Consider the following 26,185-nt stretch of genomic DNA (forward strand, 5'->3'; position numbering starts at 1 on the left):
CTCAGAATCTTCTATTAGGCTTTTTTCTACCTCTCCTTTATTCTCCTTTATTCAACGAGCATTTTTTGAGCTATTGGGCTGGGTGCTAGAGCAGCAGGGAAGATAGGCCTAAGCTAAAAATGTCAGGACAGTCTACATGATACATATTATATCAGACGTAAGGACTGAAGCATTATAGGAAGCCAGAGCAAGCCCTGGGAACTTTGTGTGAATCTTCCTCATGGACCTTGGGAGAAATCTAAGCTCCAGGGAATAAGCAAAGACTTCTTTTTCTTTTGAGCCTCCTGGGGGACCAGATATGATTAATCTTTGTGTTCCCTGTGTCTTTCCCATAATTGTGTTCCATAAATATTCGAAAGTTGGGAACGGGGTCAAGACAGGAACAGCAAAAAGAGCAAGCAGTGTCTGAGACCAACAAAGGGTTAAAGGCCACTGCGGAAGGCAGGCAGTGCTTTCGTTTTCTCTCTCTCTCTCTATTCTACCTAGCAACTGATGACACTAACTATTTCCCCTGTTTTTACTGGGAGGGGACACTGAGTGTCACTCAGTTGCTGAATCACTCAAGAGCCGGTAGAGTACAGGTTCTTGGAAGATCAGCAGGGACCTGTCAGTGTTTCGGTTAAAAGAATCGGGAAGAGAAGGGTTTTAGAGGGGCTGATGGCGCTCCTGTTGCCCCTCATCATTGCATTAGCAGTGATGCACAGTGGCGCTCGTGAGTACCCCAAGTTCTCTTTGCTCTGAACTCCTCAGCCGAGGCAGCCTCAGGGAAAGAGATTGTCTTCCTAAAACTTCTGGTGAAATGATTAAGAAGCCAGGGGCAGGAAATTGTGTCTATTAAACCCAGGACTTGTCAGAGGGTTGGACTAGCTGTACAGTTTTCCAGTTCATGTGTGTAGGATTTTGATGTCACCTGCCTTCTGAGGGGTTGGAAGCCATTCTGGAAAGACCCTCTGGGTAACTTCCTCACTTCCTACTTCCCTTCTGAGCATTTGCTCCCTTTCTTTTCTGCTCATGTCTTTTCTTTTACTTTTGTTTTTCCTCTCTACTAGCTTGGTGGGTCTCATGAGGTTGTGGTCAGAGTTTCAGGGCCATTGAACAGTAGAGCAGATCCATTGTTCAGGTTTACTTGTTTTTCCTCTTCACCACAAGCCCAACCTGTAACACAAGATCCCAGAAAGATAAAACCATGGTTCTGGACTTGTTTACTAGGTGTAAGAGATATCAACTGAGTAGAAGGAGTTTTTCATTGTTTAGGGAGCCTATGTTACTACAGAAGCAGTTGCTTTCTGTTGCCCCCAATACACAAAAAGACCTGTAGGCTGGAAGCACCAGGCTTCTCTGCCCTAAGCAACTGCTTTCCCAGCTAGGGGCCAGCACTCCCAGGTGGTTGCCGGGCAATGTCTCCATCTCAGTCTGGGCCACCACCATAGGCAGTGATTCATGAGCATGATAGGAGGGGGCTCTTTCAAATCATCTGTGTGTTAATTATACAAATGTTGGTTGATGACCAAAGTGCTGTTGGTGTGACAGCACTTTTGGGGGACATGACCATGAACAAGACAGACAAAAGTCCTGCTTCTATAGAAACTTAATCCAGAAAAAGTCCTACCATTCAAGTCAGAAATGGGAAAGATTGAGGGTGAGGGTAAGAGACAGAGGATAAAAAGAGGAAAGGAGTGATATTTCTAGAATGTAAAAAGCCTATATATTACCTGTATTTAATCCTCAAAGAACTCTCCAATAATATGACCACAATATCCCCTAAACATAATCTTTCATGTGATGGTCTAACTGACCCTTGTGGCAGGCTAAGAAAATATCCTCATTTCCAGATGAGGAGACCCAGGCCTAGAGAGGTGGACTCAGCTCACATAACGAGCAGAGTCTGAAGTACATGCGGGTCTTCTAGCCTACAGTCCAGGGCTTTCCTGCAATATCACAGTGCCTCTGGATGTGGACGCTTGGCACTTCCATAATAGGTGGAATGAGAAATAGAACCAGTCATATATAAAGGGCAGGGAAGGTCGGTTTGTCCTGGCTATTCTCCTTTTGACTCCTTCCACTCCATCCTTCTCTGGCCTGTCTTGTGCCCTGGGAGGCTGACTGCTACAGACGGCATCACCCAGTCTCTCTTGCAGGCTGATTTCTGTTCGGGTTCACCCAATGGGAGATGCTGAAAGGAGAGCAGTCACAGAGGAAAGAGAGGTTGGGGTATTTCCTTCTTCCTCTTTCCCCTCATTGTTTAATGTCTCTGGTGGTAGCTGTGTCCCCCTGCAATATAGTTTTCTCTGAACAGCCCTTTCTTCATGGCTCTAGCTTCCATTAGGCCTCAGGAGCACTATTTGCTCCCCCAATCTCTACAGCCCTAAGGGTAGTAATGGCTTCCTATAGTTGCTAGCTTATGGGTGCCCTATCATCCCTCATCTGGTCCTGTAACTTTGCTCATACCCCTGCGTGAAGTCCCTTCATTAAAGTTTCTTCATGTGACTCATCTGGGATGAAGTTTGTTACCTGCCAGGATCCTGACTGAGTGTTCTGAGCATTGAGGGGTGCTGACAGGGAAGGGAAATGGGGTTATGAAAAAGGTCTTGGTCTACTTGATATTTGGGCCTAATGCTAGCCCTGAGTAGGAGCTTCTAGACATGGAAACGCAGGGAGGAGATACCAGAGTGTATGGGGGTCACAGCTCAATGACAAGATCACTCCAGCATCACTTCCAGTGTGTTGATTTCATTGACTCCATGGCCTGCAGTAGACTGTGCTTTCCTTTGTACTTCCATAGCTCCTGCTTACAGTTTTATAACTTTCTATTTACCAAAATCTTTCCTTCAAGGCTCTCCTTAAAGGCAGGGAGAGAGATCTTCTCATTTTTCTCTTCTTTATTTTCCTCGTACTTCCTAGTGACCAATAGGCACTTAATAAATGCCTCCTGGAATTTAGGTTCCAAGGTGATGTCCCTAAGAAATTGAAGTGATCTGACCGTGTGCCACAGAGAACTTGGTCAGCAATAATGACTAAATTCACAACTGTGGTTTATTCTAGTTGCAGAATTTGTATGAAAAAGAAAGGTGTTTCATGCTTTACAGCTCCTCCTGTTCTTCATTTCAGCCTGTGGGAGACTGTGAGCTGGTGACGCGGGTGGGTGTAATCAGGGCGGGGGCATGCATGGGACCTCTCTTGCAGAGGCATATGTGGCTTGTGTGTTTCATCCTGAAAAAGCCAAGGTCAGTCTCTTGATATTACTCATAACTCTATGGATATTTCAATCTGCTATATCAATCTGCTTCATGAATGATGAAGTCCTTCACAGACAAGGAGTAATGATGGATAAGTCCCCTGAACTGTCAACTGGGCTAGTGTTAAAAGACAGATTTGCAAATTATCTGCTTAGAAATGACCTTGAGTTCAAAGAGTTAACATGAGAAAATATGGGCATTTGCTATAGACATTATTAGACTTCAATCTGTTTCCATGGAGCTGTTGCCAAGGCACATGCAGTAGAAATTTCTCCAAGATACCGTTTTACTCCCTTAAGGCCTTCTTCTTCTTGGTTGACATTGAATCTATCTAAATCTGAGAAATTCAACTAATTTGTAGATTTTCTTCTGACTAGTTGCAATGTTTGTCTATTCTCACTAAAACGCATTGACCTCAGTCATCCTGTTACTCCAGAGGATTGCCAAGGACTTGAAGGAAGGGGCCTAGGTTAAAGATCAAGCAAGTGGCTCTTTAAACACTTGCTTTATGAAACCCAAATTGAGACAGATGACAAAGAACATTCTTTCTGACAGCCAAATTTATATTTATTATGGAAAACCCTTCAAGAGTATAAGTACCAAATCACATTTTGTTACAACTTCAATGAATCATTTAAAAAGAATAAAATTCATAAAAATGTAATTCTTCTGGGAAATAGGAGAACATATGGTCATCATTGTATACAGAGAATACTGGGGAAAAAAAACCCCACCGGGGCACATTCTTTCATTCTCCAAAGCTCTACATGGCCCACAGTGATCTCCTTGCTATTCCTCAAATACATGGAACAGGCAACTTCCTTGAGGGCTCCGGCTTCTTGTTCCATCTGAAAGGTTCTTCTCCTATGACTCACTTCCTCACTTCATTCACATCTCTGCTCAGATGCCACCTGCTCAGAAGGCCTTTCCTGGTCCCTCTACCTAAAAGGTCAGCCCTCTTCACACTCTACCTCCCTTCCTTGCTTTTTTTCCTTTTTCTTTTTTAAATTTGTTTTTCTCTTTTTAAACTTTTTTTTCTTTCCATTATCTTTTTTTCTTTATTATTATTTGTGTGTGTGTGTGTATTTCCTTTCCCTGCTTTATTTCTCTTCTCAACTCTTATCAGCAGCTGATCCTGTATTATATCTTCACCTACTGCCGCTCTTCCTTCTAGAAAGGAGCTCAGAGGGCTGGGATTTGATGTGTTCATTGCCGTATCCCTAGCAGCTAGGACTGTGCCTACTGGAAGTTCAGAAGAGGCTAAAACTTAGAAGAGACATTGGTAACCTCCAAAGGGTAGCCTCAAAAGAGTAGCTAAAGAGTCAAACTGTCGCATTCAGCACTTCCTGGCCCTCAACGACTTCCGGTAGTGAGAGGAGTTGCTAGGAGAGGGACTGGCAGTTCTTGATGCGTATAGAACTACCTACATCACTGCATAGTTTGAGAAGTGTCCAAAGGCCCTCTTAACTAAAAATATCGCTCTCCACTTCTCCCCCTCATTCCCACGATGCCTGAAATTCCAGAGAGTAGTTTCCAGGAATCATAATCATTTTGACTGTATTAAGGCATCGGGCTACTTGGGAGGGCCAACAAATAATTGGGACTTTGTTGAACTGGATATCCAATTGGGACCCACAGCCAATTGTAGGAAGGTCTGGAGCCCGGGTCCCCAGGGACTGGGAAATCCAGGACAGTGAGTCATCCTTGACACAAGGGGGCGGGAGAGAGCAATGGTGATCCGGGCGAGGAGCCTGAAACAGAGCCTGGGATGGGGAAGTGCCTCTGCTTCGGATCAGCTGGGCAGTCTAAGGCAAAGGGGCTTCTAGCCTGAGAGGTCAGAGTGTAATTCCTGGGTCCTCCACTTATGGATTCTAAGGATGATCTTGGGCAATTTTCTTCAACTCTCTGCACCCATTTTCTACCTGTGAAATGGGAATTTTAAGACCTTTAAGACTCAAAAGGTTGCAGTGAGGAATAAATGTAACTCATGCTTATCAGAGGCTTAGCATGGTAACTAACACATGGCGGCACGTGCTCAAGAAATAAGTGCGGTTCTGAGGGTTATGATTCAGATTTTGCTGCCCTCCATGGCTCGCGGAAGGCCTAACTTCATAGCAGGTTTTCTACCTCCTCCTTGTGGATCCCTTTGTGTGAGAGCAGGATCTCTCTCCTAGCCGCTGGAACACCCCATTGGTACCTCTTTTGTGGCACTTACTGCTTGCTGCCATGTCTTTGCCCCCATGGAGGAATACCTGAAAACACTTTATCAATTATTTTATAATCTAGTGATTTTCACAGCCTTTTGTCAAAACGGTCCAACTAGTTACATCTACAGGTTAAAGGGAACATAACATAGGATGTAAAGTCACCACTGCATTTGGTCTAATTGCTGTTAGGTTGTGTTGTTCAGGACTTTCAGCAATGTCTATCACAGGCTATTGGGACAGAGCAGCAAATGCTCTTTGAGAAGCAACTTGACTGGCCTGGACAGAAGACCAAATTCAAAATTGTAGATTTCAGTTCAATAAGTGGATTGATGTTCATGGAAAGGGAGAGAGAAACCTAATTTCATAATTATTGCAGCAAGAAGAAAGAATCAGAAGGTTAGATTGAATCATATGAAATTGCCATTTAGGTAGATCAAAAATAGTCAAGTACAGCTCTTTTCAAATGATTCAACCTTCACAGTTCTTGTAGAAATCTAATCATCCAGGCAACATATCCATAGGATATAACTTATGACAAGGTCTAATGCGACATGAGAGAAAGGGTACCACGGACTTTCCCCTATTTTTTCTGTGACTCAACATCTGTCAACCAACTTCCCATCACAGCTGAGGTAGCATTTTGGAAGCCCAACTGAGAAGCAAGTGTGACTCATACCTGTGGACGCACCAGATGGGTAATTGTATCCATGGCAAACGAAGGGGAGAGGGCTGTGATGTTCTGGAGCAGAGCCATGCCACGGCTGCATGAGGCTGGACGGGCAGATGACTGGCAGATGGAGGCCAGCCTTTTGGGGCAGAGCAGCCTTTGAAGTCAGCGCTGGCTAGTGGAGAGAAACTGATCCAAAACCAAGAATAAGGCTGAGATTGAGGTTGGAGAAAAGGGCGTTACACTGTCCTTGGACAGTATTGACAACAGACCATGTGCCTCTCTATTTACCTCTTATAAACTCTGGATAATGCAAATCTTTATGAAGTTACATTTTTATAAGAAAGCGAAATTACATGAATTGTAAATATTATGTATGGAGATAATGTCAGTGATACTCATTTAGAAGAAATCCTCCCATTGAGCAGTAATGCCCCATGTTGGTAATACTTTTTTTTTTTTTTGCTTGTTGGCATCTACTAGGCATGTAGACCCCAGATGTCATAAAAGGAAACCCAGATTCCAAGGGAAGTTCTATATGCCAATAACACAGTCTCTTCTTAAATCCCTTCTTCCTTGCTCTCTCCCATTCTTTGCCTGGAATTTGATTTCTATGAGGTTTTTTGCTATCAGTAACTGTGGAAGCCATTCCTAGCTATTTCTTTGCCTCTCATCCCCTCAGCTCCAGCCGCAGGCCTTATTGCTGCTGGAATGTGTCAGCTTGACCTCTCCTCAGGGCCTTTGTACAGGCCCCGCTGCCTGCACTGTGGTCCCCACATGTCTGCCTGGCTCCCTCACTCCCTGCAGGTACTTGTTCAGAAGTCTCCTTCTCGGAGCAGTCTTCCCTAAGTATTGATGTTTAGAATTATATTGCTTAGTCCTCTTTGCAAATTTTTCTCCATTGCACTTTTTTTAAAAAAATTTAATTTAATTTAATTTTTTTATACAGCAGGTTCTTATTAGTTATCCATTTTATACATATTAGTGTATATATGTCAATCCCAATCTCCCAATTCATCACACCACCACCACCACCCCCCTGCCGCTTTCCCCCCTTGGGGTCCATACATTTGTTCTCTACATCTGTGTCTCTATTTCTGTCCTGCAAACCGGTTCATCTGTGCTATTTTTCTAGGTGCCATGTATATGCGTTAATATACAATATTTGTATTTCTCTTTCTGACTTACTTCACTCTGTATGACAGTCTCTAGATCCATTGCACTTTTTAAACAACATGTTATATGTATTTATTTTATATTGTCTGCCTTCCTCCTCTCCTCCCGTTAGGATGTAGGCTCCAGAAGGGCAGACATTTTTATCTGTTTTGTCTGTGGTGTGCTCAGGGCCTGGAACAGTGCCTGGCACAGAGGCGGTACTCACATGTTTGTTGAATACTCAGATGGAGACTAAAAAAGTGTGAGAACTAATGTTCCTGACTTGCTCTTCCTTTAGCCTCCATCTTAAAACAGTTGCATATCTGCAAAACCTTTCTAGAGGTGGAGAAATAGAACCGTTTGCAAAATCGGTTGCAGATTCAACCATATTACACCTTTTGCAGACTCCAGGCTGGATGTAAATTAGATTTCAGCTCTGCTCCTTTTATGAAAAGTATTTTTTAAAGTATAAGTTCCTGGGAATTCCCTGGTGGTCCAGTGGTTAGGACTCGGTGCTTTCACTGCTGGGGCCCCAGGTTGGATCCCTGGTCGGGGAACTAAGATCCCACAAGCCATGTGGCGAGGCCAAAATAATTTTTTTTAATTAAGTATAAGTTCAAGTGAAATAGATTCATACTCACTCCAGCATACTTAATTGTTTTGAAGCAGAGAAATAAAGTGTTTTGCCAACAATTTAATTCACAAATATGTACGAAGCACCTACCATGGGCCAGGCTTCCTATGCTAGGCCTTATAGGAAATAACAGAGGGAAGAAAGTAAGTCCCAGTTCTTTTTTTTTTTTTAAAGCTTTTTTTTTTTTTGGTATTTATTTATTAATTTATTATTTATTTATTTTTGGCTGCATCGGGTCTTAGTTGTGGCATGCAGGGCGGGATCTTTTGTTGCGGTGCACGGGCTTCTCTCTAGTTGTGGTGCGCGGGCTCAGTAGTTGCGGTACGCGGGCTTAGTTGCCCTGCGGCATGTGGGATCTTAGTTCCCCAACCAGGGGATGGAACCTGCGTCCCCTGCATTGGAAGGCGGATTCTTAACAACTGGACCACCAGGGAAGTCCCGTCCCAGTTCTTAAGTAGCTTAGGATTGAGAAGAGGGTAGGAGGTGAACAAAGACAAAGAGAATAGAAGGCCGCATGTGGCAGCTGTTGTTCTGGGGATAGAATTTGTGCTTCTGCTTTACCCTGGCTCTTGTCTTCATAAGAACCAAGACTTCTATGATGATCTTATGTCCAACCTCAGAGGTTTCCACTGTGTTGCCTCCCCACCCACACAGGAAGGGAAAGGGGTGGGAAATAAAAGGTCAAAGCAGTGCAGAGGGGCACTGGGGCCCTTATGCTCTGCCCAGGCCTGGGGGAGACCAGCCTCCATCTTGCCCAGCACTGCAGCTGACCTGCAGGATACAACCTCCAGGGAGGGCCCACGGGGCAGGGGTGCCTGCTCTGAACCCTGCAAGCTCGCCCAACCCCAGCTAGAGGAGCAGGGAGAAAGGGGGGTTTGCACTGCTTTAACAGAACTGGTGCAATCAGTCAGAAGGGGCCCAGCAGGCCTGGTTCGGTCTCAGGGAATCCTGTCTCCCCTCATAATTGAGGTAAGAGTTCCCTGGCCTTGGGGTGATCAGTTCTAAAAGACAGTCTACACGTTATGAATTCTTTCAGAAGCAGTTTTAGAAAAAAGAAAATTACAGACAGACTTGCATGCACAAAAGCTGATCCAACCATTTTGTGAACTGGTTTTCTTTTAATTTGATTTTTTTCCTTAAATATATATTTAAAATGAAGAGGAAGGAGTAAACATTGTTAAGTGGCATTCAGGCTGGGGAATGGGGACCTGACCCCCGTCTGAGGCTCTCCACAGTGACAAAGCTTATGCCCGAAGATCCGAGTGCTCAGGGAGCTCACAAAGGGGACAACAGCAATGGGATGGGCTACCTGGAAAAAACTGGGGGAAGTGGTGTCTAGTCCAGCTCTGAGACACAGGCAAGAGAAGCCGTGGATACTGCCCCACCCTTTAGAGGGCCCCGCTCTGGCCCTCCCTTATCCACATCCTTCTCCACAGAGCGAGGGGTCCATGAGGCCAAGGGGAGGGGCTCGCCCCACGTCTGCACCACACCACAGGTATCTGGAACCTGTAGTTCGTTGCCCAGATGACTCGGGGCTGCTTGGGTTTACACAGGCCTCTTCCTTTGGTCCATCCTCCTAAGGATTGACTATGCTGCTGGTGAGGCCTCTGCGAGCCCAAGAGGTGGCAAAGAGGCAGTGTTTATGTACGGAGACTGAATGAGACAGCAGGGGTGTCTACATGTGGGCACAAAGCCCTTAGCAGGGCTAGGTAGAGCTGGGGTAGGTAGAGAAGGAGACGGTCTCAGGCCAAGGGCCGGAGGCCCACTTTCTCAGCGCCACCACAAAGTCTGAGATTTTTAAATTTGAACTTGGCCTTTGAGGTCATATGAAGGGATATTTGTCAAGGTAGGAGGATAGAACGTATTTAACAGTTTTTTAACTTGATTTATTCCTTTAAAATATTTGGGTCTCTGGAATGTGGGCCTCCTTTGTCCTCTTGACTCAGCCATGCAAATGTCAGCGCTGGTCCTGGGAGTGTCTTCGGAGATGGGTTTTGATGACTGGGGAGGATGTAGATGGGTCAGGATGGCAGGAAGTAACAAGATAAAAGGCTCAGAAGTGGGCATTTCCAGACAACAGCGAGCAGAGCAGGGGAAGAAAGCCACCATGCTGCATGCCTTCTCCCCTCCAGCTCTTCGGCAGGGCATGGGGGCCCTTGGCCTTCTCAGCCTTGGCTCTGCTTACCTCTTGGGCGTCATCTCTCCTCTCCTCTGTGACGCTCACTGTGCTCCAGCGTCCTAGGCCATTGGTTCCCACAGCGGGCCGCGCTCTCCTATCCCTGTCTGCACACATGGTTTCTACTCTACTCCCACTGTCCTCTCTCCTGTGTCCCTTCCCAGCCTCGTTGCCTGCTCACCTCCTACCTGTCCCAGGATCTCCCCTAAGACATACCTTCTCTGGAAAGTCTTCCCTGAGGGCCCATGCCCCGCACTGACCCCATCACAACACCCATCCCACTACCTCAAAACTGCCCTGTCTGTCTCTATCAGCCTAGGAGCTTCTTTGTTGAGCTGAGAGAAGTTCAGTGCAGAAGCGGCAAAGTCAAACATTTCATTTTAGCCTACTTTTGACACTTAGTGATTATTACAGCTCTTATAGTGATGTTTGGCCAGAAGAAAAAGTAGAGAAGGAATAGGAAAATTGTTGATAGAGTTGGGTTGGTATAATAGGAAAAGCATTATGCTTTTTAAAAATTTTCCTCAGGAGGTCTGAGTCCTTATGTGGGTTCTCACTGTGGGTCAGTCAAGCAGACTGGCCTGGTGTGTGTGTGTGTGTGTGTGTGTACACACATGTGCAAGCACAGCAGTGAGATGGGGGCCCTCACTTATCCACCTGGAGCCTCTGTTGGTGAAACATGGGGGTTGGGTTATCAGGGTTTTCAAACCCTCAGAGTCCCTCGGACAGCTCTCCCCTCCAGGGGCCCAGTGAGTGGTCCTGGGCCCTTCTCCCACAGACCAGAACACTCTACTTCACTTACAAGTTGAGTTACCTGTAAAAGTTCATCCTAAGGTTTCCAAACCTGAAAAACCAGGCTCCAAGTCTTGGTGAAAGCTCTAAAGTCCTTTCCAGGTCCCAGTTCCTGGGGTTCTGTGATTCCATAAGAGGAAGTATCAGCTGGGTCCCAGGAAGAATGGGTGCAACTGAACATGGAGGACTAACATGGGGATTAAATGGAATCCAGCAGTTTATGGATCTCGATCAGCCGTGACTCTAAATATCTGCCTTCTTTGCCTCTCTCCCAGGGACTCACTCTCTGAGATATTTTCACCTGGGCGTCTCAGATCCCGGCTATGGGATTCCTGAATTTATTTCAGTTGGGTATGTGGATTCTCATCCCGTCACCATGTATGACAGTGTCTCTCGGTAGAAGGAGCCACAGGCCCCGTGGATGGCGGAGAACCTGGCGTCTGATCACTGGGAGAGGTACGCGCAGCTGCTGCGGGGCTGGCAGCAGACGTCCAAGCTGGAATTGAAGCGGCAGCAGCGTCACTACAATCACTCAGGTGGTGAAGGCAGCGGAGATGAATGCTTTCCGTCTCTAACCCCCCACCCGGTAGAGGTCCCTGGGCTGACAGTGAATGTGAGCAGTTGCTGAGTTGCATTCTTTTGGCAAAGCTTGGACGACCTGGTTGACGGGGTTCAGTGCCTGCCCTCTGTCCTGTGCATCTTTCAAATTGTCTGTTTCTCCCCCAGGAGCCCTTTACCCCCATATCCCTATCCCATTCGCATTTAGGCTGCTGACCTGTATCTTCTCCTTTCTCCTCCTAAATTTGGCCAGCACGCGTCTCATTTCCTGGTGGCCAGGCTTAGTGAGGTGCTTGCTTATGCACAATGACTTACTAAATATATTAACTTTCCCGGGGATATTTCTGGCTCCCGCATATCTCTCCCTTCTCCACTGCACTAAAAACTTTATCAGTTAGTTGTTCCCAATATAGGATCACTCCCAAGGCGGGAATTATCATACTCCTTTTGTATGCAGTAGGTACTCCGCAGATATCTGTAGATAAATGGGCTTACATCACAGGAACTTCCTGGTGACTCAGTGATGCCATGGCAGGCCTGTGCAGTGATGTATTCTGGGGTAGAAGATGTTTCCAGTCATGCCCCCTGTCACGTCACCTGGGCACCCACCTCCGCATCCCCATGTCAACCCCTCCCTTCCTGCCTGCATGTGTATTCCAGGGCTTCCACACTTACCAGAGAATGATTGGCTGTGAGTTACTGGAGGATGGAAACACCACAGGGTTTCTCCAATATGCATATGACGGATAGGATTTCATTATCTTCAATAAAGATACCCTCTCCTGGATGGCTATGGATAATGTGGTTCACATCACCAAGTGGGCATGGGAGGCCAGTCAGCATGAGCTACAATATCAAAAGAACTGGCTGGAAGAAGAATGTATTGCCTGGTTAAAGAGATTTCTGGAGTACGGGAAAGGTACCCTACAAAGGACAGGTAAAGAGGAGGGAGAACACCTTGTCCTCATATCCTCAGAACCCATGGTTTTATACGTAACTTCCTCTCATCTAAGTTACAGCGACCCTATTCTGAAATCCATTTTGTTACTATCATGTTCTGTAACTCTCCATGAAAACTTTCCCTGGTTACTTTTTATCAGCATTTTGACAACATTCCGCAGTTCTTGTCTTGACAGAGTGGAGTACCTCCAGGGACACTTCTTTCTGGGGGGGATCCAGTGAGACAGATCCTTCCATCTCCTGTCAATGATAAGTTGGGAAATACTTTGGGAGGGGATGCAATTCTTCAAGTTGTGTAGTAACCAAGGGCTCACACAACACCAGGATGAGTGAAAATCTGAAATTACCAAGAAGACAAACAGGGTCTTTGCTTTACTAAAGGAGTTAGGATAATATTCCTTTCAGTAAAACTCCTCTTATACATCAAAGATATGATTCAGTTGGTCAACTTTTAGTTAACACAGGACTTTTCATGTACGATTTCATTATTCAAAATGAATTACGTCTGCATCATGCTGTGGGAAACTCCCAGACAAAATGTGCCTTTTCCCGCAGGAGTGATTTTTAATAGTGGAGCTTTCCAGAGCTACGGCGGCCCCTCAGGGAGGCATCTGGGCCACAGGTATGAATATGGACTCTCTGTCCAAGTGCATCAGTTTTGGAGGCAGGTGACTGGAGTTTGTTTCAGTTGTCCCACTCACTAGCTGAATAACCATCTTAATTTTTAAAAGTATATTTATTTATTTATTTGTTTAATTTTGGCTGCATTGGGTCTTCGTTGCTGCTCGCGGGCTTTCTCTAGTCGTGGGACCAGAGACTACTCTTCGTTGTGGAGCACGGGCTCTAGGCGCACGGGCTTCAGTAGTTGTGGCACGTGGGCTCAGTAGTTGTGGCTCGTGGGCTCTAGAGCACAGGATCAGTAGTTATGGTGCACGGGCTTAGTTGCTCCACAGCATGTGGGATCTTCCTGGATCAGGGCTTGAACCTGTGTCCCCTGTATTGGCAGGTGGATTCTTAACCACTGCACCACCAGATAAGCCCCAACCATCTTAATTTTAATGGTTGCAGGTAACAGAAAACTACTCAAACTGGCTTTAGCACAAAGAATTTGTTGTTGTTGGTGAAACAGGGTTCTGGGTTGTTCCTGGTTTTAGATGTTTCCTGCAAAGAAGAAAATTAATTGGGAAATGCAGTTGCTGAGTTCTAATATTGTGTACTCAGTACATAAGATACTTCTGTTTAGGGGCTTCCCTGGTGGCGCAGTGGTTGGGAATCTGCCTGCTAATGCAGGGGACACGGGTTTGAGCCCTGGTCTGGGAAGATCCCACGTGCCGCGGAGCAACTGGGCCCGTGAGCCACAACTACTGAGCCTGCGCGTCTGGAGCCTGTGCTCCGCAACGAGAGAGGCCGCGACAGTGAGAGGCCCGCGCACCGCGATGAAGAGTGGCCCCCGCTCGCCGCAACTAGAGAAAGCCCTCGCACAGAAACGAAGACCCAACACAGCTAAAAAAATAAATAAATAAAATAAATAAATTTATATTAAAAAAAAAAAGATACTTCTGTTTAACTTGAACTTATTCTTCCTAGAGCCCCCACTGGTCAGAGTAAATCACAAAGAAAATTTCCAGGGATTGCAACTCTTTACTGCAGAGCTCACGGCTTCTACCCCCCCAGAAATTTCCATGATCTGGATGAAAAAATGGGGAAGAAATTGTCCAAGAAATGGATTATAGAGACATCCTTCCCAGTGGGGATGGGACCTATCAGACATGGGTGTCAGTTGAGCTGGATCCTCAGAGCAGCGACCTTTACTCCTGTCATGTGGAGCACGGCGGTGTCCACGTGGTTCTTCAGGGTTCCCAGGGTAAAGATGGGGTTGTGGCTGTCTGGGGAGTGAGACTGAGGCAAGGGGGGGAGCGGGAAGCATGGATCACCGCGTGCTTTAGAATGGGTCTGTTAAATCAGAGGTTCTCTCACTTTTCGGTCTCAAGCCTCCTTTATACTCTTTTTTTTTTTTTATAAATTTATTTATTTATTTATTTATTTATTTATTTATTTATTTATTTATTTATTTTTAGCTGTTGGGTCTTCGTTTCTGTGCGAGGGCTTTCTCTAGTTGCGGCAAGCGGGGGCTACTCTTCATCGCAGTGCGCGGGCCTCTCACTATCGCGGCCTCTCTTGTTGCGGAGCACAAGCTCCAGACGCGCAGGCTCAGTAGTTGTGGCTCACGGGCCCAGTTGCTCCGTGGCATGTGGGATCTTCCCAGACCAGGGCTCGAACCCGTGTCCCCTGCATTGGCAGGCAGATTCTCAACCACTGCGCCACCAGGGAAGCCCCTCCTTTATACTCTTAAAAAAATTATTGAGTAACCCAAAGAGCTTTGGTTTATTTAGGTTATATCTGTTTCTATTTACTGTATTACAAACTAAAAATTTAAAAAAAATTAAACACTAGAAAACACAAGCACATATTCCATTTGCTATCAGAGTGATGATGTCATCTCATATCATGTGGCCTTTAGAAAACTCCACTGTGCCCATGTGAGAGATGGAGATTTAAAAAAAAGGGAGGGAAATCATGACTTAGATCTCATGGACACCTTGATTGGGTCTTGAGGACCCTTGGGGCATTCAGACTATACTTTGGGAACTGCTGTTCCTCTGTTTTAGACTATTCTCCACAGAGCTGTGAAGTAAGAAGTGACAGTACAAAGAATAGTGTTGGGCTTCCTGATGATTGCAGGGACAAAAGTTCCCAAACATTAACATAGAAGAGGAGGAGCACTTGTGGATTCTTCCTCATTTGCTTGCTTTTAGAATCGGAAACTATGCTTCTGGCGATGAAAGCTGTTGGGCTCATTGTCCTCGCCATTGCCCTCTCTGGAGTTGGTGTCGTAGCCTGGCAAAGGAGGCCCTGAGGTGAGAGGCCTGTGGAAGGATCCTAGGAGTTGACAGACTGTCTCTCCACAGCTCCATTGAGTTTGTTTTTTTTTTAATATTTATTTATTTATTTGGTTGCACCGGGTCTTAGTTGCGGCAGGCAGGCTCCTCAGCTGTGGCATGAGAACTCCTAGTTGCGGCATGCACGTGAGATCTAGTTCCCTGACCAGGGATCGAACCCCGGCCCCCTGCATTGGGAGCGCGGTGTCTTATCCACTGCGCCACAAGGGAAGTCCCCTCCATTGAGTTTTATTTTCTGCACCTGCCACTCTAAGCTCCATTTAGAAATGCGTTGGGCCTCACTTTGCAATCACAGGACCTAGAACACCTCTCTCACCATATAGGGAACACACACCACGGATGATACTTGTAAGGAGAGTGGTCTGTTTCACAGGTGGTGCCTGACATCGACAAAGTAGTACAATTCCTGTCCAGGTGGACAGTCCTCCTAGAAGTTGGGTCAGAGAAGATACAGTGACATCGGTTTGTCTTTTTCCAAGCGATATTGTTATTATTAATTACTATCGACTTTTGAGGGAATTTTGTCCTTTATTTCAAAACTTCAGTTAAGTTTTCCCATTTTGACAAACATTATTCTGCTTCAATCATATGGAAGTCACTTTTCTTCTAAATTCATCTTTCAACCCATGAAACGTGGAAGAGATACCTTCGGAAAATGGAATTCAGGGTAAGAAAAAGGGGAAGGAGAAATGGGAGAGATATAGGCTCTTAGTACCTTGGGGAAAAAACTTCATTCATTCAGTAAACATGTGTTAAATGCCTACTATGTTCTAAGCACTGTATTAAATGCTGGGATACAGCAATGCAAAAGACAGACATGATCCCTGTTAGAGAGCTTACAGTCTAGTCTTGTAAGGTCATTTCCCACCTCTGGCCTCACTAGGTGCTCAAGTTGATCACAGCATAATATTGATGAGTCCTGGATAATGGGTTTGAAGCCAGTGTGGGCCAGGAATTTGGCTTTGTTTCATAGCCACAGACTTAAACCTCGATTCAGGTGATACCATGCAAAGCATGTTACTAGTTCAAAGTAAAACCAACCCTCTACTAGAAAATTAACTCAGAGTTAATGGGCCATTATGTTTTCTTTAGAAAGTATAGCACTAATCCCAATCCAGCAAGTGATAGCTGCTGAAGCAAAAAAAAAATTTTTTTTTCTTTTTATACAGTGACACACCTCTCTCAAGAATGATACGCACCGTGAGTTCCTGCTTTTTATCTTGCGGAGTTTGTGAATTTGAGTTAAAATTTGTCAAGTACTAAGAGAATCTTGACCAAGTAGGCTAAAAATGTCAATGCCAGCTTCTCAGTCTTTGCTGAACATTGCATAATTTATTTTTGAGCTATAAGGAAAAATGCACATATCTGACTAAAAACTTTTCCTTTCAGAGCAAAATGGAGTTGTCTACCTTCCTACACCAGATCACTGATGGGAGATGGCTATTTTCCAGCTGTCTTTCCTCTAGGAACCATGGTCTCCTCTGTCCCATATGGACTCAAGTCCAGCGCTCAAAGCTCTTGACCACACCCACAACAGACATGGACATTATAGGATTAATTATTTATGGCAGACAGATAGGAGCTACAAAATGTTATTTGTTCTTTGGCTCCAAAAAGACTGTCAGCTATCAGGCTCTTTTGATGGACTCCTTCATTACATTTCCTCTAAATGTGAATGCTCTCATGGCACAACACTTCCTTAGGTCCCATTTGTCAACAGTGGTTTGCGGGTAGATTAGAGAATCTCAGGGCTGGGAGAAAACTTCAATCCAGGGCTGGAAATGTCTTCTCCAATGCCTTTGCCTTGAGCATCTAGCCTCCACTTGAATTCCACCAGTGCACATCACCTCGCTACGTCAAAAAAGGCCTCTCTCTTCTTTCATGAGAGTGTTGACTAGGCAAGAGCGGTGGGTGCCATGACTGTGACCCTACAGACAGGTTGGACCACCCCATGAGAGCAGTCAGCCAGTCTCTACGATGGCCTGTGCACTGGTGTGATCATTTTACACCTTCCCTGGCCTGAGAGAAAGCAAAAAGTGCCCTGTTCTTTTGCCAGGCAGCTCTGCCTGGTAGCTTGGCATCTTGGAAATATACCTGGTCAGATCTGTGGAGGTGATCTCATTCTGTCTTTTGTAAGAAAGTAAGAAAAATAAGTATCGGACATTATCACCTTTAGTAGAAATACAGAGACTTGAACCCAATTGCTATCTTTTAATGTAAAAATGATAGTGTGTCTCAGAAGAGCGTCCAGTTCTAATTTCTGTCCTTCCTCTGCTGGCTTATTGTAGATGGGCCCGACTCACCTTTATACATGTGCTTTTTCTCCATACATCTGCCCTGGAAATAAATAAAAGTCCCACCATGAGAATTAGCATCCCCTTGATCCTCCTTACTCTTCCCAACCCCCCAAAATCCTCACCATCATTTACCTCTTGTCCTGCCGTGTGTAGCCACTGGTCCCTGGGTTGACCATCAGTTATACATTCATCTGTCCCACTTCACTGACTCTGACCGCACACGTCAGCTCTGATACTCGCTTCAGTGGCCCCAACTTTGACAACTGACTTTGAACATGTATGTCAGACTTGACCTTTGCTTTCCCTTGACCAATGCATTTGCCCTCTGGCTTTAATCATCACAGCCACAGGTGCAGACATTCTCAGCGTGCTAGGGCAATTCCTTGCTCCGCTGTCCCCACCTCCTTCCATGGTTGAAGTTCCCACCCCGTGTCTCTTTACTGGCGCCCGCTGAGTTGCATAAGAGCACGATCGTGTTTGTTTATTTTGCTTTTAGGGTTGCCATGGGCAATTGCCATACCATCTTTTAAGCAGTGTTGCACTGTGCAGAGAGCAGCTTTATTTCTGGAATGGTTTCTTCTTACAATTAGAATAGTTAGGACTTCAAATATTTTTGGATGGACACTTACAGTGATTCAGATGCTGTATCTATATAAATGTCTTCTCCAACTGCCTGGTACTCTCATCAAAGACGTGAACGGTCAAAGCCTTTTTGTGCTCCCAGGGCCTTGCCCTACACTTAACATGTAATAAAAATGTCCACATGGATGAAGAGGAGGAGGCAGAGGCAAGGGCAAGGATGTGGTGATGAGACCTTCTGTAGTGCAATTGCAGCATCTCTGTTTCTCCCTTGGGGATTTTATAATATAAAGAGAGTTATCATATAAATATAATATCAAGGGATGATTTTTCAATAATACCTAAAATTTTGCACCTTCATTTTACAAGGGGCTCAAGATTACATTATTTCTTAATAATTTTAGACTTGAAATTGAGTTATTTGTAGTGAGGTGGATGGACCTAGAGTCTGTCATACAGAGTGAAGTAAGTCAGAAAGAGAAAAACAAATACCGTATGCTAACACATATATATGGAATCTAAGGGAAAAAAAAAAAAAAGGTCATGAAGAACCTAGGGACAAGACGGGAATAAAGACACAGACCTACTAGAGAATGGACTTGAGGATATGGGGAGGGAGAAGGATAAGCTGGGACAAAATGAGAGAGTGGCATGGACATGTATACACTACCAAACGTAAAACAGATAGCTAGTGGGAAGCAGCCACATAGCACAGGGAGATCAGCTCGGTGCTTTGTGACCACCTAGAGGGGTGGGAGAGGGAGGGTGGGAGGGAGGGAGACGCAAGAGGGAAGAGATATGGGAACATATGTATATGTATAACTGATTCACTTTGTTATAAAGCAGAAACTAACACACCATTGTAAAGCAATTATACTCCAATAAAGATGTTAAAAATAAATAAATAAATAATAATAATAATAATAATTTTACACTTATTGCTTCATTAACTCGTGTTTGTTGATTACAGATGCTTGGTAATTGGAAACTATGAAATATTTGATAACGTAATCTAAACATTAAAAACAAAGGACTGTGCTATCACCACAATCATGTTTTGACTTTGGATTGTCTTTACTTAATATTTGGATTAAGAACACTGGATGAGAAATCTGTTCAACTCTCTTCTTCATCATATTTTTTTTTAACTCTATTGTCTATTTTCTTTTTAAGCACATACAGACCAAAATATAGTATATTTAAGTGGCAGTGTAACAGGGAGGGAAGAAAAGCAGTTTGAAGAGCGGGGTGAAAGTCAGGCAAAGTTTTCCTGGACCAGGCTCCTCTGTTGTAGGGGTGAGCTGTCCCGTCGGAGGGCTGGCCTTCTCTGCCTCTTCCACTATTTTCAAGTTCTTCTGGGCCGTTCCTTATTTCTGAGGAACACGAACTTGGTTTTTCCTCTTCTGTCTACTTTTTTTTTTTTTTAATAAATTTATTTATTTATTTTTGGCTGCGTTGGGTCTTTGTTGCTGCGAACAGCAGCTACTCTTCGTTGCGGTGCACGGGCTTCTCATTGCGGTGGATTCTCTTGTTGTGGAGCACGGGCTCTAGGCGCGCGGGCTTCAGTAGTTGTGGCACGTGGGCTCAGTAGTTGTGATGCACAGGCTTAGTTGCTCCACGGCATGTGGGATCTTCCTGGACCAGGGCTCGAACCCGTGTCCCCTGCATTGGCAGGCGGATTCTTAACCACTGCGCCACCAGGGAAGTCCTTCTGTCTACTTTTGACCTAAGAGGAGATTGTTCTCACAGTTGTGGCCATGAGGAATAGTCATTCACTAGGGAAGCCAGTTGATCGTTTTCTGGCAGGGTCCCTTTGAGAGGCCACACCTTATTTTGATTGCCCGTGTCTGGGGTCTTTGCCTTAACATGTGCAGGTCAAGCATCCCCACGGGTGCATAAACTGGAGTGCCAATGTATTCATTTACTGTGAGAAACACGATTGCCAGGTGGGTCAGATATTTGTCTCAGCTGGTCAGTACATCTTCTAGCAGCAGAGTCTACGTGAGAACAACTAATCACAGGCAGAGCTGTGTGTGGTGGTCCCACAACTGGTGCACGGGGTGGGGTGGCGGTGTGGGACAATTCTTGCTCTTTAGCTCCCCCTTTCCAGGGTTAGCTGTTCTTTCACACACTATTCATTCACGGAACATTCTCCAGGGAGAGCTGGCAGCAGCGCTGGAGGGGTTCAGGGTCGCTTGTGTCCCAGCCCAGGTGTTTTCCACTTGACTGCACTGCCCTTCTCAGAGGAAAAGTCTCCACTGCCCTTCCTGAAATGTCTTCACCACCTCTCTTCCTTTGGACATTTGCCATCTTTTAGCCTTTGATCTTGCTGTAACATCTCTACATCTCCCTTTACTCTGGGCTCCCTCTCTCCAAAGTCCTTTTATCTTCTGGTTGTCCCAAACCCTGCAGGCTGTGTAACAAATCTCAAACCCTGGTGGTTTAAAACAACAACAATCGCTTTATTACCTTTCATAGTTTCTGTGGGTTGGGGATTTGGGTAGGGCTTGGTTAGGCAGTTCTGGCTTGGGGTTTCAAGTCAAATAGTGGCTGGAGTTAAAACAGTGCAGTACTGGAGGAGCTGGGGGTGGGGGGTGGTCAGGTATCTCTCTCTGTGGAGACTTGGGGGCTCTCCATGTGGTCTCTTTGTGTGGGTTAGATTGGGCTTCCTCACAGCATGGTGGCCTCAGGGCAGCGCGACCGCTTACATGGCAGCTAGCTTCCCTCAGAGCAAGTATCCCAAGAGATCAGGGCAGAAGTGCATAGCATTTCTCCGACCTAGCCTTGGAAGTCACATAATGTCACCTTTGCCCTACTCTAAGTAGTCAAAGAAATCACAAAATCCTGTTCAGGTTCAAGGGGCGGGTATAGAGATCCCAACACTCAATGGGAAGATTGTCAAAGTCACATTGTGAGAAGAACATGTGGGTGGGAGGTATTGTTGTGGCCATTTTTGGAAGGATAGAACCCATCACAAGTGCCATGACCCACCATCTGCTCCCCATTCCACCTTGTATTAGTGTCCTAGGGCTGCTGTAACAACGTACTGCAAACTGGGTGGCTTCTAGAACAACAAAAAGTTTTCGTCTCACTGTTCTGGAGACCAGAAGTCCAAAATCAAGGTGTTGGCAGAGCTGTGCTCCCTCTGAGGGCTCTAGGGAAGTATCTGTCCCAGGCTTCTCTCCTAGCTTCTGGTAGTTCCTTGGTTCGTGGCTGTATAACTCCAGTCTTCAGATGGTGTTCTCCTGTGTGTGTGTGTCTCTGTGTCCAATTTCCCTTTTTATAAGGACACCAGTCATACTGGATTAGGGGTCCCTGCTACTCCAGTAGGACCTCATCTTAACTAACTACATCTGCAACTACTCTATTTCCAAATAAGGTCACATTCTTATGTACTGGGGTTAGGACTTGAATCGGGGGTGTACACAATTCAACCCATAGCACACCTGTACCAAACCTCTGCAGGCTCCCCTCAGTCCAGCAAAAGCTCCTTTTGCTCCAGTGAATCAGCTAGCACTTAGGAAATCAAACTAATTAAATGAATTCTCCCTATAGTGAGATTGACTAGTAATCAGTCCACCTTACCTTAACTCTCCATGAGAAGAGTTGGGTCAAATGAATCTGGCAGAATTTTCTATGGTTCTGGGGGAATTTGGGAGACAGCAATCCTTTCTTTAAATCAGGCTTAGTTGCTCCACAGCATGTGGGATCTTCCTGGACCAGGGCACTTGGTTTTCCTCCATTTATAAGTCTCATCTCCCAACCTCTGCAGGACAAGGAAAGGTGTTCTCGACCTCCAACTTTTATCCCTGATGGTGAAGGCAGTTGCTCATTGATCTACTTGCCCAACGGCTTCTCCTCTAGAGCCTGAGGCTTCTGATGCCTGCTGTCTTTGATTCTCTTAAGGAGGTCACATTCTGCCAGAGGGGGGATGCTTGTGTCTTTCAGTAGGTTAAATATGCGTTCAGACCCCTGGACGTAAGATTTCTGGAAACACTGAGACCGTGGGCACCCCCTGCTGAGGAAGAAACCCAAACTGTGACTCCAGAGGAACTCACCAAGCTTTCACTGAGGTGTCCTTCTCCTTCTCTCTTGCTTCCCCATAGTTGGCTTGGCTGAGTGAAAAGAACACCAAATACCGCCACATACATGAGTGACTTAACCATGTAGCTAGATAGACACCACATCTGCCATTAAATGTAACTTTGTTGTAAATCTTGTTTGATTACAACACTAAACTCTGCCCATTTATTCTATTTCTGTGGGTTAGGACCACAGCTAACCCATAAGGGACATTTGTGCAAATTAGAAAATTGCTCCCTTCCTCTGGGTGAACACTGACTAAGGCCGGGTCGCAGGGCTGAGCCAGCAGAACATAGAGTGGATTTCTGCCCTGTCTGCCCCCTTGGTGGGGTGTCCTTGTACAGAGCACAACTTTACATGGCAGCTCTGGTCCTACCCTTAGAAAATGGATGGAAATTGGTTGTAGACTAAGATGAATGAATCAGTTTGGAAGAGAGGGGTAATGATGGAAAAATACAGGTCAAGTCATTCAAAATGGTAGAATTAGAAGCCCTGTGTGTGGATACAAACAGCTAAAATTATCTGAAAGGTTTTACATAATCCTATCATCGAATTTATTTATGGCGATCTATTTTTAAATTTCTATGTCATATTAGACAGTCTGTTTGCACAAGGCCTTGTATGTAGTAGGAACTCAGTAAATACTTCTTGAATGAACCAGTACAGTATTTTAATTAGCTAGTCCTCATGTACTGGTGCAAAAGAACAGTGTCATGTTACAGCTGAAGTCATAGAGGGGAAATATCCCACTCAGGATTGTATGACATTCAAGGGGCCCAGGATGAACACTCCAAGGATTCATCTGAATTCTTTAAAGGTTTCATCAGCATTAACATTCTTTACTTAATACTTTGTCTTGTTATTGCCTTGTCTGTGAGCTTAGGGATCCCAAACATTCTAACCACACTCCTCCTCCCCGACACACATGTTAGGGACAAGGACAGATTTCAGAGGTTCTTACATGAGGCACCTTTTTCTGGAAGGCTTTGAGAAGAGGCACTGAGAAATGAGTTCTCAACCATTTTGGGGGCCCAAATATCTGATACTTAAAATATATCTTTTTATTCTTAAGGCCAGTAGAGCTGTTACATAATCTGAATTTTCTTTTCTATCATCACTTGGGTATTTAGCTAATGAAAGTTCTTAGGAATTCTCTGGCGGTCCAGTGGTTAGGACTCGGTACTTCCACTGCAGAAGGCCCGGGTTTGATCCCTGGTCGGGGAAATAAGATCCCACAAGCCACGTGGCACAGCCAAAAAAGAGAGAGAGAGAGAAAGTTCTTGAAATACAAATTCTATCAGTTCTTACCCATGACCTATGAAGTATAGGAAAGTGCTTGTTCTAAGGAGAATTGATCATGTATTTGTTCTCCTTTCCCCCTTCCTCCCATTCAGTGTTAGTTGAACCCAGCAGAAGCTTCTGCATTTGTTCCTTGGTGTGGGTTGGGTGTGAGAGAATGTTTGGGACCAGAAGGTTCTGAGTCGGTTGGAGCTGGACAGTTGGAGTGAACAGCTGAGGGGCAGCTGGAAGGCTGGGTTGGCCTGGAGCCCTGGCAAGCCGAGGCCCGAGGCCGGGGCTGAGGCAAGTGCCGTGGCGGCAGCCAGACCTGCGAAGAAGCAAAACAGGGGCCAGAGAGTGGCAACAACTAAGGAGAAAAACAACTTCTGAGAAAATAGCTTCTTTCTTTTTTTTTTAAATTTAATTTTATTTTTTTATACAGCAGGTTCTTATTAGTTATCTATTTTATACATATTAGTGTATATATGTCAATCCCAATCTCCCAATTCATCCCACTACCATCACCCCACCCCCGCTGCTTTCCCCCCTTGGTATCCACACGTTAGTTCTCTACAACTGTGTCTTTATTTCTGCCTTGCAAACCGATTCATCTGTACCATTTTTCTAGATTCCACATATATGCATTAATATACGATATTTGTTTTCTGAGAAAATAGCTTTTTAAATGGAAAAGAAATTCAGGGAACAGGAGGCTCCAGAACGAAATGGGAAGCCACTAGAATGGAAAAGGAAGTGAAACCAAGGGAAAAATGAGACATTTAACCCCAAGCTAAAGCAGTCTTTGCTTTTTTCCCTTTTTGAAGAATCAGTGTGGATTCTAAGGTGAATTTGTTAGCTGAACTGAGTAAAAGCTCTCTATTTTTTTAAAGCAACACGACAGTAGCCTAAATAGAGAATTCTGGGAACACCGGAAAAGACACAAACTCTAAAAGGTGACAATTCCAGGAAAATCTGGAATAATAAAAAGTAAAACATTTGGAGTCCCATCATCTACTGAAATACAACCCCTTGATGTACTTAAAAGATCCCAACGCATATACTCTGCGTATTACATAACAGCTACGGATACATGGGCCCTGTATGATGTACCACAGGAAGTTGCCAGACCGGATGTAACCCTCAGAGGCTGAGAACTTGGGCTGCCTGCCCCCTGACTTTAAAAAAACTGAATTAGTCATTGATCCCTGAGGATCAAGGAGGGTTGAGGACGAAAGGCAAGCTGCTCTAACCCAATTTAGGCCTTTGCAACTGAAACTGCGATCAAATTTCAAAGATTTGTAAATTGCCCAGCTTCATAGACCTGCGATCGGTCTACAAGATGACATCTTTATAGGCCCAGTGATGACATTTTCAAGGATTGGCCTCTGCCACACGAATTAGTCGTTTCTCTGTGTGGCACTGTAGACACTATACTTTCATTAAAGCCACAGGGTTTATTTACTCCAGTTTCTCACTAATAATCTGCCACAGACAGTGATATTCAAGTTAAATTCTTATGTCTTTCATTAGTTAACCAGCCATTCATAGAATGTATGTTCCATGAGGCCTGAGACTCCAGTGCCTGGCACATAGCAGGCACTCAATACATGTGCATATTGACTAAATGAGTTTCTGTAATACCTACCACGAGCCAGACTATACAGGCAATAGTGCCCAATGACGTTTTGAAAATTAGCAAGTGCAGAGATGGCCCAGACCTGTGCTTGTAAGCAAGTCAAGCTCACATAATACAGAATGATTCTAGGGAAGGTAATCTGGAATGTATTTCTGTAAAATAGACCCTGGGCTTCATGTTAATAGAGGAAATACAATTCTGACAGTGACCTTGTGTGATAATGCTGAACAACACAAGTTGGATAAAACTTTAGAGTCTAATGGAGACAGGAAAGCCTGCATATGAATATTGCATTAATGAAGGGGAGGAGGGAGAAAGGGGAGGACTGGAAAAAACCAGGGCTGCCCCCCTCCACGCAGCAGCTGGGCTGGGCTTCCAGGGCCAACAGGCAGTTGTGATGGTGACATCTAGGAACTCAGAGATGTCCAGTGAGACAGAGTAAGCTCTAATCCTCTCGTTTCCTTTTGCCTTCCCCAGCTGTCCAGTCCTCAGAATTAACTCCCTCTCTCAACCCCTCAGTGCTCTTTGGCTCTGCCCCACAATGGACACTGGCTACTCTGTGCTGGAATTTATCTGTTTCCACACAGCTTATCTGTCTGGCTAGACTGGACACCGCTTAGGGACACAATTTGAATTCTATCTCCTTCGCTTGGTATCAGGGTGATCTTAAGTTATTTAACTTCTTAGCCTCCGTTTTATAAAAACAGGTAAGTACCTGTTTCCCAGTGCTGACGTGTGAGTTAAAGGAGATGTGAGTGTGTGAAAACACATGGCGCAGGGTGTGCCATGTGCTGTGTCTCTTCCTCTAGGTTTTCTCCAGGGACTACTCCCCATGTCCTGCATAATCATAGCTACCATTTATGGAGTGCTTACTATGAACTGGGCACTTCGCATGTATTATCTCTAATTCCTCATAACTTCAGCAGCAGGCATTCCCATTTCGCTGAAGTTCAGATAAGTTCTATTT

At 45.1% G+C, this 26,185-nt stretch overlaps 1 protein-coding gene across 1 annotated transcript; it reads left to right on the forward strand.

The window, feature by feature from the left end:
* Positions 1–560: 560 nt before the first annotated feature.
* On the forward strand, positions 561–16,775 carry LOC137761475 (major histocompatibility complex class I-related gene protein). Its single transcript, XM_068538401.1, is given in 9 exon segments — positions 561–712; positions 11,143–11,407; positions 12,091–12,362; positions 13,973–14,002; positions 14,005–14,051; positions 14,053–14,079; positions 14,081–14,249; positions 15,202–15,303; positions 16,735–16,775. Coding segments are annotated over 8 exon segments (807 nt in total). The 5' UTR covers positions 561–712; positions 11,143–11,288.
* Positions 16,776–26,185: the final 9,410 nt, after the last annotated feature.

The sequence above is a fragment of the Eschrichtius robustus genome, chromosome 3 (assembly GCF_028021215.1).
Source record: "Eschrichtius robustus isolate mEscRob2 chromosome 3, mEscRob2.pri, whole genome shotgun sequence".
Lineage (NCBI taxonomy): Eukaryota > Metazoa > Chordata > Mammalia > Artiodactyla > Eschrichtiidae > Eschrichtius > Eschrichtius robustus.